This window comes from Lissotriton vulgaris, chromosome 5 (genome assembly GCF_964263255.1).
Source record: "Lissotriton vulgaris chromosome 5, aLisVul1.2, whole genome shotgun sequence".
Lineage (NCBI taxonomy): Eukaryota > Metazoa > Chordata > Amphibia > Caudata > Salamandridae > Lissotriton > Lissotriton vulgaris.
In genome coordinates, this window is record NC_141693.1 from 553,723,002 (window position 1) to 553,736,402 (window position 13,401).

At 39.8% G+C, this 13,401-nt stretch overlaps 1 protein-coding gene across 1 annotated transcript in view; it reads left to right on the plus strand.

The window, feature by feature from the left end:
• LOC147711230 (synaptotagmin-15-like) overlaps positions 1-12,054 on the plus strand; it is a 780,145-nt gene extending 768,091 nt beyond the window's left edge. Inside the window, exons 7-8 of the mRNA XM_086922014.1 lie at positions 2,049-2,231; positions 11,390-12,054. Coding sequence (XP_086778140.1) covers positions 2,049-2,231; positions 11,390-11,529 — 323 coding nt within the window. The 3' untranslated portion in view covers positions 11,530-12,054. The remainder of the gene's footprint in view (positions 1-2,048; positions 2,232-11,389) is intronic.
• Positions 12,055-13,401: the final 1,347 nt, after the last annotated feature.

Consider the following 13,401-nt stretch of genomic DNA (forward strand, 5'->3'; position numbering starts at 1 on the left):
GTGCCATTTACAAAGCTATAAACATATATGAAGCCCTATGCTTCTCACATTTAATTACCTGGAATTCCTTCTAGTGGAGCTTCCTCGACCTTATGGAAGGAACTCGCTCTTCACCTCTCATTAGATCTCAAAGGGCTCTAAAACACTTCTTGATTACAGCAATCAAACAATAAAATGAGCAATGTCAATTCAATTCTTTTTCAATTATTTTGTTCAAATCACAATCTCCATACATATCAATATGCGCACCGAGTCTCAGCACAATCCTTTCTTTCGTACACCTATCACAACGACACACCTACCATCCCCAGCGGGGCTATGTGCACCAATTGACCTATACCAGCACTGTACTCTCTTACGCAATTCTCACTCTTCGCGGCAGTTCACACTCCTTCACATTTTTTAGACACTAAATTTCACAACTTTAGGCAAGCGCAACAAACAAAAAATCCATGTCTGCTCTACTGTAGAATTCAAATTAGTTCATTCCAACATATGTTGGCCAAAAATAACACTTTCAAATATCATACACACAGATGAAATCTTGACAGTTCAGACTGTTCTTCCCACTAGTCACTTTTCCTGCTATTTCCTTTCCTCCTGGTGAGAACATCACTATCAGCTTTCTATTATATAACAAATGCCTATTCACTAGCTAACAGAAGGCTTCTGGAAAACAACAGCATCTGCAGTGCAAAGAGAAAATCATCTTACGCAACAAACAACAGTTTAATGTGAAAAACAAGCCATTTATCCCTAATGTGGAAAGTCAACATTTAACATGACATCAACTTTAGTCAATAGATTATGTTACTTCATTTGTGTGTTTGTAATGCCTAAGTTTACGACCTAGTACAAATGTTTGCATTATTTGTGCGTGTATTATTCTCCATTTAAGTTTTGCTCTTTTCCGTTGAATGAGTTACATTTACAGATAAGGATACTCACTCCATCAGAGTTGTCAATAGTGTGGCATTCCTAGTGTGTTTGGTGTGTGGGAGTGCCGTCAGTGGTTTCAAATAGGTAATAGGTGAGGGTTGGGTGAGCAGATAGTCGTGTTTGACTTCTAATCTGTTAGGAGTTTAAGAAGGCTTCTGCTGTGTTACTACTACTCTCTGGGAGTGTTTTGAGTAGTTAAAGACTCCTTCTATTTTAGGGGAGTTTCTAAGTGGGGCCTTCATCTTCTAGTTGTGAGACTTGATGGTCTCCTATTCACCAAGCCATGCACAAATCACAGACTCCTACATCATGTGCATAACTGTGTGAGTTTACTGTCATCACTAAGCCCAGTTACACCAGGGAACAAAATCTCAGGCCCTTCCACCAACCCCCCATTAATCCTAGACACTCACCCTTTGCTCAGGGACCATGCCTCTAACCTCACATAAACAGCTTTCCAACTGTCTCTAGCATCTGCACTCCCCAGCTGATGCTGGGCCCAGTGCACCAACACTGTGCAGGGCTTATGTGAGGTACAGCGAGCTTGACAGGAAACAGCTAATTCAGCATCAGGTAGGATCACTGTACCTCAAATGTGCTGATGGAGTGGCATAATGTAAATTGAGAAGCCCCCCTGCAGAATGTATTGAGCCTCGAATATGGAGACCACTTGGTTAACAATGTAAAAACTCCATTCTACTGTATTTGCCAGAGGGTTCACAACATAAAGCACACCCTTTAATATTTTCAGAGTTCACAGTGTAAAGCCACTTTCCATTGTCTTTGTCAGCAACATCACAATGTAAAAACACTATCTAGTTGTGAATGTCATGGGTGTACACCTTGTAAAGCCATTGTCAAGTGTATTTGACATGAGTTCTGCATTAACAATGTTCCTATGAGTAATGAGCAGAGACAACTTCATTGGTGGGGGGGATGTTTAACATAAGAACGGAGTCAAATCTTCTTCTCTGTATTTGTTGATGGAATTACACAGTGTTTAGTAATCATAAAGATGTCTCCTGCCAGACCTAAGAATGCCACCTTTGGTGAGCTGCAACATATTTTGCCTGTTTTATAACACTATCTTGGGGATTTTCTGCCTGCAGGTGCTGTGTATGTCAAAGCATCCCTAATGAATCACAACAAATTCATCAAATGCAAAAGGACAACAGAGGTGCTCGGCACTCCTAACCCAGTTTACAATGAGACCTTCAGCTTCAAGATGGACCCTGTGGAGCTAGATACAGCGAGCCTCAGTCTGTCACTCCTACAAAACACAGAGGGAGATAGTAGGTGTCAAGGATTTTTTTTATAAAACGACATAATGCCTTAACCTATATTGTGTATATTGTTTCAGCTCCCTGATGTCATGAGGGTGAAATTCGGAAGGCCTTATTTTTCAGACTACAGCACCTGGAATGGCAGGACGTGAAGTTTCAGTTTTACCACTATATTATACTACAAGTATACATGTCCTATTCTGCTAGGCATCAGTGAAGGTCACCCTAATGATAACTTGACAAGGAACCAACTTACAGCTATGGGCACTATAAGTGATGGTTTATTTTCTATGTATCACACTGTCTCTTACATGCAATCATGCCTACACATCACTACTCAAAGGCAACGGCGGCCGGCACAGGTAAGCTTGGTGGGGCGGGGTAGGGAGCGGTGGAGGGGAAGCTGAAAGACGATGGAATAGGTATTTTTTATTTATTTAATTATACCTATTCCATTGTTTGTTGACTTCCCGCACTCCCACCCGCCCCTGCCCCTGCCCCTGCCCCAACGTGTTTACTCGTGCTTGCCACCGCTGCAAATGAAAGTGTTATGCCAGGTACATAATTCAGAAGGTCCAAAGACAGGTCAAGACTTCACTTGGCCTTCCATTACTGTGTGTCTCTGCAGGACCGATTCACAAAAGTAATCTGAGTAAAGTTAGGATTCCTAACTTTACTATTCCTAAATGCCTTTTGTGAATACCGAAAGTCGTAAAGTTTGGATTTTGTCTCAGATTACTTTTGTGAATCGGGTCCTCCATTTTTACAAATTGTCTTTGGACAAAATATGCTCTGCACTTGTTTATTCCAGTTTTCAAAGAATTTTTTTTTACCACATAAGACTTCAAAGACATGGAACTTTATTGCATTAAAATTTGACTATGCCCTCCATTTGTGAAGATTTCTAGTTTGTGTGAGAAACTTAGTCAGTTTTGATCTTTGCTTCATCGAAATTCAGCATGGCATAGGATCAAACATTCTAAGATTACAAAAAAAGAAAGACCAAACGTCAAATGCATACCACAAACATAGGGTCCATGGGGAACATAATTATGATCAGTTTAATACTCAGTGGTGGATTTAGAGTCAAATGGGAAAGAAAGATAAAGAAAGAAAGAAAGAAAGAAAGAAAGAAAGAAAGAAAGAAAGAAAGAAAGAAAGAAAGAAAGAAAGAAAGAAAGAAAGAAAGAAAGGAAGGAAGAAAGGAAGAAAGAAAGAAAGAAAGAAAGAAAGAAAGAAAGAAAGAACAATTTTGTTATAAAATAAAGGAGAACCAGAATTTGGTATGTACAATCAATGCGCTAATGGAGAGCACTAAATACAATTAGTTAAGCATCAAAGGCGGCTGTAGGACCACCAAGTGAAACAAAGGATATTTAAAAAATAAAGTTAAAGGCTCATCCAAATTTCTAAAATTTGAAATGGTATGGAGGGATAAACAAATATATCACAGACTTTTATTTTGCATAAGGAGATCATGAGTCCTTTTTTTAATAGAATGGTAGGAGTGGCAGGGGTTGGTGGGGAGGGGGATAGGATCCCAATATAATTATCAGGTGTGAGCTTTTATTGTACGGGAATAATCCAGTATGTGTCCTTCCCCACATTCCAGGTATCTCAGAATCTGTTGTGGCTTTCTATTCTGAAAGGCAGCACCATTTAGCTTGCTAAAATAATGGATCCTGCACTTCTTGGCCATCTTGGATAAAAGCCAGGTTAAAGTCGTATCCCTGATTGCCTCTCCAGGATTGCATATTTCAGCCTTGAGCACTATGGAAATAAGGACACTATCCTTGTTGCATCCAGTAAAGGTTTCAGTAATGTAAAATTGAGCTCAACCCCCTGAGCTATGGCAGAGAGCAGACAGGCTTACCTTAAGGAAATGTGTAAAGCATTCTGAAGTACTAAAACACAACACAATAAAAATCCCACCGCAATACAAACAGAAAATATTTTAATGAACTAGATGACATCAAATGACAAAAATCCAATAAGGGGAACAGTAGCTATACATTTTTCAAGTTGTAGATAAACATATTGCTATAAAGCGCAAAGTGCCAACAAATAGTCGTGCTAGACGGGGACACGGGTAAAGTTTAAGCCCGACCTTGATGGAGCGTGGATCAAATATATATACCAGGTTCGTCCCATTCACAAATTTTAATTTCTAACTTAGTCTCTGAAATGGAAGTAAAAAATCTTCAGCGGGACAAGGCAGCAGACTGTTGCCAAGATGGGTGAGAAGGATTAGCCATCAGGAAAATTCCCAGGTAAACAGAATAAAGTTTAATCTGCAGTGGGTTGTAAACAAAGAGGGACTGCTCCCTCTTCCCATCCTGTTTGAAAATCTCTGCAGTGCATATCCCTCGGTGTCCCTACATACTCTACAGTAATTACTGCAGAGTATGTAAAGGTGCCCAGGGTGTGTACTTTAGTGGTTGTTACAAGAGTAGCGGAGAATCTACAGATTCTTCTGATTCCACCGGCATAATTCATTATTCCACCTAGGCCTATTTATGTGCTGCATAAATACTTTACACATTACCTCTAAGTTAAACCTGACTGCTGTTGTGCCAAGCTACCAAAAGGTTAAACACAAGTTAATTCAGTGACTTTTTGTATATCACCCTGATGAGGATTGTGGTGGTTGTATTAAGTAGGGTTTCACCCCCTCAACCAGCAACCCAATTGCTCACAAGAAGCCATTGTAGAATGTTGTAGCAGACTTTGTTTGGATGACAGGTATTTTTAAAATATTTCCAGTTGTATAATCACCGAGCATATCCAATATTAAGAATAGTTACATTTCAATATTAAAAAAGTATCAAGCAGTTTGAGGGAAGAATGTGGATTTTTGAATGTGGAACAAAAATCAGCTGCAAACTTGGCAAATAAAATATGATTTTTGCAAAGCAAGACTACCCTTACAAGTGGAAAGTGTAAGGCACTCAGTGACAATCTAGAATAGGTATTTCCACAAATAAAAAATGAGAGCATTCACTCATTCGTTTATTACATAAAAAAATTCTTACAAAAGACAGGGGAAAGCTGAAAACAGAAATTAAACAATGATAAAGCCAACATTTTTACCAAAGCCACACGATTCATGATTAGCAGGAGAAAGTAGTACGTAACCATCTTTCACACAGGGACTTCGTTTGTATTCAACAGAGGCACATAATTAAAATGCTCATGACTCATATATACCTAAATAGTGTTGGGGATTAACATTATGCACTGTCCTATTTCACCCGGAACGGGACAATTGAAAAGAAGAGTGAGAATTTTTTACTGATTTATTTTATATTTTGCCATTCTGAAACATATAAAAAAAATCTAGACTATTGTAAAAATTTCACCTCTCGAGTTTCACACATAAAATCACGTCATCTGCGCAAAGCTTCACCTATGACATTCTCTATAGGAGGAAGCAGGTTCTTTTTTTTATAATAATTTTTTTGGGATCAGGATTTTGCAATATCAGAGATATAAATTGCAGTGAGAATTCATCATAAATTACGTATAAAAGTTTTCAATACAGATATGATTTCATAATATATAAATACATTAAATACACAGGGCATTACATCTTATGATGAAAAAATATAATCAAAACAGAGAATATTATAAATGCAGTTGACTTAAAACCAGATACAAAAAAGATGAGTGGAATAGTTCATATAGTGCCTGCAATAGGGTAATGGGAAAGCTTAACTTATTTGATCATTTCCCTTTCAAACTACCCCTACATCTTCAGATTGAAAATATTGTCTCCAGGGTTTTTCAAATTTCCTGGCTCCCCCGGTTCGCATTGCATAAAGCTGTTCACTAGTTCTAACTTGTCTCATTTTTTCTAGGCAACCCTGCATTGGGGTATTATCTGTGTTCACCAACTTTGGGATCGAGCTACGGCTGTTGCAATATATACTAATTTTACCCATTTGTTGGGCAGGCCCAGTCCCGGGTCATACCCAAAGACTCTGAGCCAGGTAGTTGGAGCCAGATTGACCTTCCACACAGCTAAAAAATACTGAAATATTTCAGTCCAGAATCCCTGTACAGATGAGCAGTGGCTGAGCACATGCGTCCAGTTTGCTAGGGAGTGCCCTATACACCGGGGACAATAACCTGGGAGGGCAGGGTTAATAAATGTTAACAAGGCTGGGGTTCTATACAAAATCCATTTAGAAAAGAAAAGCATCCGTCGCCAATTGGCCCCTCTTAACACACTAAAGTTTAATATATTGAATTCTTTCCACATTTTGTCTGTTATTTCAAGATGATCCATGTTCATCCCCTTTTTAATCCGTTTTTGGGTGGATTCAGGGCCATTACACACTAAAAGCATTTTTTCAAAACCCCTTCATCATTTAAACCAGACGCCACCTCTCTGCTGCAAAAGTTCTTATCATTTAAAATGCCAATTAGCACTTTCTCCAGAAACTGAAGAAAGTTTAGTAATCACACAACTGCAAATACATGTTCATGCTCTATTTAATTCAACACTCTACTTTCTCCTTCCCAATGGTAAATATATTAGTTAGCACAAATGAATGCCCTTGTGTATATACATGGCTTTACATTTCCAAATAAGCATTTTAGGAGGCCGTTCTTAAAATGGTGCTTGATATGCGTGTCTTTCCATTTCTCAAATATACCTGAGTCCAGTCACAGTGCAAATGACCAGACTCAACATCCGCTGCCAAGCTTTAATTGTAATGTAGCTTCAGAATCCTTGCCTTTGTAAGTCTTTTGGTGAGATTGCACCGTGCCCTAGCATCTGAACCAACAAAACGTAATGAGAAACTGATATTAGAGAAGAGTCATGCAGTATAATGGAAGTAAGTGTCTAGGAGTGCGGCTGAAGGGCCGTGCCTTTGACACTTGCTTGTTTGAGCTTCATTGGCCATGTTGTGGAAAATGGCTGTTATTCTTAGTCTTTGGGACAGGTTTTAGCTCAGAAAGATATTTTAAAAAAGGTGCTGCTTTGTGCATGTGTTTCATTTTTAGGTCGAGCCTCAGGCATTGCTTTAGCAATGCTTGTTTGGCGAGATTATAGTAAGGCTTTCAAAAGTGTACCCAAACTGCAGATTAGGTACAGTTCATGTGAGCTGGGTGCATGCACATCACACACCATTTGGGATCCTGCGCACCTCGGCATTAGACTTCAAACGAATTTGCTCCTCCGCCCCCGCATCAGACTTCAAAAGAATGCGCTCCCCCGCCACAGCAAAGCCGAGAGCTTGTTTTTCTTGTGGCACTCGTGCTTTCACTCTCTCCCTTTCTACTCCCACCCAGCATGTCTCTGTCTTGCTGCCCCGCCCCACACCCCTCCATACCGTCAACACTGGACTTGTGCTTTTACTCGCTCCCTTTCTCCTCCCACCCAGCATGTCTCTGTCTTACTGCCCCCACCCCACACCCCTCCATATCGTCACCACTGGACTCGTGCTTTCACTTGCTCCGTTTCTCCTCCCACCCAGCATGTCTCTGTCTTGCTGCCCCCGCCCTACACCTCTTCCCACCATCACCGTTGGTTTAAAAAGTAGGCTCCTTTCAGCGTTTTATAAAAGTTTTAAATCTGTGCTTCAGCAAACCTGCATCAATGACAATCAGTTGTGTACCTTGGCTGTAATATCTCTTGCTGTAATTCTGATGCCCCTTTCAATTGTGGGCTTTGCGGACATATATTTTAAGGCTCATTTTACAGCACAGAGGCACTTTACAAAAGTTCTTACGCTCATGCTCCAGTGCAGTATCGTCATTGTATTTATTCATGTGCCAAACATTATTTCCATTTTGCTACGTTGCAACTGCCTCTATGTATTTACTTCTATATGGGGCACATCCCAAGAATATAGCAAGCAATGCTTGTTTGCAAGCAGTAACATAATAACTCACAGCAGTAAACACCCCAGCCAGCCAGTATGTAGCTACTAGCTCCAGAAAGTACAGACCTGAATCCAAAAAACTTGAGGTGTAAGCAGGCGTACTCCAGCATGAACAACAAATTTAGGGCATATACAGTATCTGGTATTGCATAAATCAAGTTCTAGTCCTGACCGGTCTGATCCCACTGAGTGATACTGGGCAAATGAACAACAATTGTCGTGCTTTCACTCGCTCCCTTTCTCCTCCCACCCAGCATGTCTCTGTCTTGTTGCCCCGCCTCACACCTCTCCCCACCGTCACCGCTGGTTTAAAAAGTAGGCTCATTTCAGCGTTTTATAAAAGTTTTGAATCTGTGCTTCAGCAAACCTGCATCAATGACAATCAGTTGTGTACCATGGCTGTAATATCTCTTGCTATTGTTCTGATGCCCCTTTCAATTGTGGGCTTTGCAGACATATATTTTAATGCTCATATTTACAGCACAGAGGCACTTTACAAAAGTACTTACGCTCATGCTCCAGTGCAGTATCGTCATTGTATTTATTCATGTGCCAAACATTATTCCCATTTTGCTACATTGCAACTGCCTCTATGTATTTACTTTTATATGGGGCGCACCCCAAGAATATAGCAAGCAATGCTCATTTGCAAGCAGTAACACATTCACTCACAGCAGTAAACACCCCAGCCAGCCAGTATGTAGCTAACCAGCTCTAGAAAGTACAGACCTGAATCCAAAAAACTTGAGGTGTAAGCAGGCGTACTCCAGCATGAACAACAAATTTAGGGCATACACAGTATCTGGTATTGCATAAATCAAGTTCTTGTCCTGACCGGTCTGATCACACTGAATGATTCTAGGCAAATGCACAACAATTGTTGTGCTTTCACTCGCTCCCTTTCTCCTCCCACCCAGCATGTTTCTGTCTTGCTGCCCCCGCCCCACACCTGTCCCAACCCCCAACCGTCACCGCTGGTTTAACAAGCATTGGCACAGCCAATAGGTCTCGCATTTACGTGAGTATGAGCTATTGGCATTGTATATGACAATGGCTTTTAGTTTTGTTTTCGTATTTATGTTTGAAACAAAAACAAAAACTAAAAGCCATTGTCATTTACAATGCCAATAGCTCAAACTCGCGTAAATGCGAGACCTATTGGCTATGCCAATGCTTGTTTTTCTTTTTGTCGTGAAAGACATGGCTTGAATATGACACATACACATAATGAATGTGGATCAATGCAATACTATTTTCTTTACATATTTTCACAGAACATGTATACGCCAGGAAGATACAACACAGAGAATTGTGGCATCCAAGAAATTCCTGTACAGCATATTTCCTGCAAGACTATAGACTCAACTTCTCCATCATGAGCTCTTAAGTTACGCTCAATATATCCACCTATATCAATTCTGCAAATTCCACAATCGATAATTCCAGGCCTGTACCTGGGTCGTAACGCAGGCCTCTGCAGCCCCTATGGAGCAGGGGGGGCCCCAACCCATCAGTAGGACCCCTAATCCTATAGGTTGATCCAATCTGCCCAAGGCCAATGAATATCTGTCATATATTGGGGACTAAGGGGCCCCTTATCACATTCTGCAAGGGGACTCATCTTTTTGCATTATGTCACTGCGCTGGACTTTCCAGACTTGTCTTTGTTGCTGCAGGAGTAGGGGCTTCAGGCCTCACTGCAGGCCAGTCCTTCCTGACCCCTGTAACACCAGAGGGAGAGTAGAAAAAGCTTCCCCCTGGCAGGTAAAAGCACCCTCACTCCAGTCTCACACCTCTCCTGCTACGTTCATGGTTTTGAAACCCTACTAAGCTTTCATGCCATTCCAAAGCTGGTGGTCAATAAATGATCCTCATAATGGCAATTGAACTTGCAGTGCCATAGTATAAAATATTTTAATTAATCAGTAAGTGTTAAAAATTGGGTTCTTGGTTGACTAGGGTGTGAGCTCTGAGCCATGCATTAACCACAATCCTAATCAGAGTAAGGCTCCAGCAAACCCCAAATTAAAAGAATTCTCAATCTCTGGTAGGTTGTTCAGAGCAGTCAGGCTTAACTTGAAGGCAATGTGCAAACTATTTGTGCAACACGTAAAACAGTAAAATCAGTGAGAATGCCACCCAAAAAATTCCCACATCAGTTTTGAAACATAGAGAACATTTTAATTAAAAAAAAGACCAAAACATAAAAAATCAATAAGTAGAACTTGAGTCATGAATTTTCAAAGAAAAACTGCAAAATAGCTCTTAGAAGCAATAAGCACTTACTTGAGATATCTGGATGCGCTGGACTGGGACAGTCAAAAGTTCAGGCCGACCACGATGAAGTGTGGGCTGTGTACAGGGACAGGGACCAAGGCTGGCCCGCTGAACAAAAGTACCTTGATCGTGAATGCCTCTACGTCAAGGGATGCGTGGTGCAGTCAAAGCAATGTGTTATATATGGGATCCCAGCAGTAATTGGGAGCACTTTTTACTCTTTTGTTTTAGGGCAGATACCCTTACACTTTTATCATGTTTACCAGTTGGGTTCTAACATTACCTCAAACTAAGAATATTACTGGACAACGGTACATCAAAACAATCAATTATGCATTTTTTATTCTTCTGTGGTTTTTATAAACTTTTTTCCCCAAAAGTCTTTAGTAAACTTGTTGAAAGCAAGAAATTTTAGACACTGTAGTAGAACCTATCATTATCTTAAACAACTACAGGACTAAAAAACACGTCTGTGTGTGGGGCTTAATCTTCGTACAGTCATCTGCTCACGTTAATCAATGCTCTTTTAAGATAATTTGGCTACATCATTTATCCCACAATGTGGAAAGGAGGTTTTATAAATTGCTGCTCATGCCTCATTCAGGCCTATTAATATTTTTATGTAAAGTGAATTAATGTATTTTATCAACTTGTATTGTACTGTTTCTGTTGTTTGTGTGCTTTTATGGTTGTTCGCAGCCAAATAAAGATTTTAAGATGACATGATTGAAAATCAAGATCGTGTATAGTTAGTGTTTATTATATTCCTTCTCACCATCCCCCCAGTAAATCTGTACTCATTAGTTATTCAGCATATTAAGTGAGCTGCAATCAAATTCTGCCCAGTTGCTGTTTTGAGTTGATTAATTACTTTCGGCCTAGCAAAAATATTTTTTACACACATGGAACTTTAAGATAACTGTATTTGGTAATCATAACTTTCACATTGCTGCCATGCTGATCATCATTTATTTCTTTACCTTCCTTTGTTCTTCTCAGAAAGCCATCTGCTTGGTCGTGTCGTTGTAGGCCCATTCATGTACACCCGTGGAAAAGAGCTGGAACATTGGAATGAAATGCTCAATAAGCCCAAAGAACTGGTGAAGAGGTGGCATGCCCTCAGCCGCATTAACACCTGAATCAAGGAACCAATATCTGGTTGCACATCTTTGGGTGGAACTTTGACTGTACATCTGATACACTGGTCTACTAACGCCATTTTATTTTTCATTTAGGGCAGATGTGACACATTGAGTGCCTTGGAGAGTCTATTTGCTTCTGGTTCTTCATCTAATGTTTCCAGAATGAATCCAGACAATGTGCCATAGTTCATGTGGCAAATAAATTGTGAGATCCAAAACTTATCTGTTGGTTAAAAATATCTTTATTAAGATAAGATGTATTAACGGCACCATCATATTAGTGAGTAGCCACAAAGAACAACTGCACAGACAGGCTTCATATGATGACATCCATACATTGTCTTTCTCTTATTCAAGAACAAGTGCCAATAAATTGAATGTTTTATTATCAAACATGCTCAGAAATGTACAACATAACAAACGTATCTTTCATAGGACAGGCGTAAAGTAATCATCAACAAGAGAAGCAGGTCCATATGTTAATGATAGAAAGTTAAGTGTTATAAATAAAGATCTGTATTTTAAGTCTTTTCTATTGATAGACCTAAAAAGCTGATTGTTATTGCTTTTTGAATGTACTTCACTAAGAACAAATATTAAGCATGAGTCTTCCGACACAGAGGACAAGCGTATAACAAGCTATTGGCTATCGCTACCCTCCTCCACCAATGCTAAGCCCTTTACCTGCACCTTTCCTTAAGAGTATTCAAAGAAAAGATTCACAGGGTTTGGTACCAGCTAAGACTTTAACACAGGTTCAAACCCTTCTCCTTTAAGGCAACTGCTGCCACACTTTTCAAGCTCTGATTCTCTGAAACATGAGCTAAAACAGTGTCTGTCTCATAGGGCTCCTTAACTCCACACTAGCCCCATAAAGTATATCCTTATTCTGCCACATCACCCAAGACTGGGCAACTGAAGCTACCACATTACAAGCCTAGTCTCCCTGCTTATCTCTAGTTCAAACCAGTTTGCATTATATATTAGGCTATTCCCATCAGCTACGAACTATCACCTATGGAACAGCATAACTCTCCCTTTTTGACAGAAAACGTACCAAGATCTAACAAAAACCAATGAGACTGGAGATCCAAAAGCTTCAAATTAAAACAGAGAAATTAATCCTTCAAAGGGTATGCCTCCATTTTCAGAAGCAACCTGCTCAATGATCTGACACTGTCCACTACAATCCTTTCCTTCACAAAAGAACAAAGACATTCTTCTTCCTCGATAACTGCGTAACTCGGCTTACCCCACTGCCCTGACTTTTCTCCTTGGCACTGTGACCTACACTGACTCTCATCAAATTCTAGCCCTCTATTCTATGTTTAAGTTTGTATGCATCTTGTACTTGCAATCCTATCTTACTCCGTGTTGTCATGTGATCATCCATCTCTGCTTCTGAAAACGTAATGTACGGGCATGGAACCCTTTCGCTATGAAAAATGTCTCGCTGTCCCTCAGTGTTAGTCTTGTGGTTGGGTAATACCATAAAAAAGGAAAAGAAATTAAATGCTGTTTGTTTTTTCTCATCATCTCATTATTTCCCTTATTGATTAACAAGCTTTTTCTGGCGTATACTTCCCTAAGTTACATCCCATGTGTTTTTATTTTCAATATATTTAATTGGGTGCCTGTTTGTATAGTTAACTATGTGTGAATTAAGAATTAACTAATCAGAAACAAGTAAGTCGAGGACAAAATTATAAATATGTATTTAGCTCAGAAATGGTTAAAATTAATTTTTGGTCCTTATTGTACTACGTAGTCGAGCATTTGATCTCAAAATATAAGGTCAATGGTGTGAAGGGATCACTGACACAATATCAACGTAAACAACATAGTTTGACACAAATATTGTGTTAACAA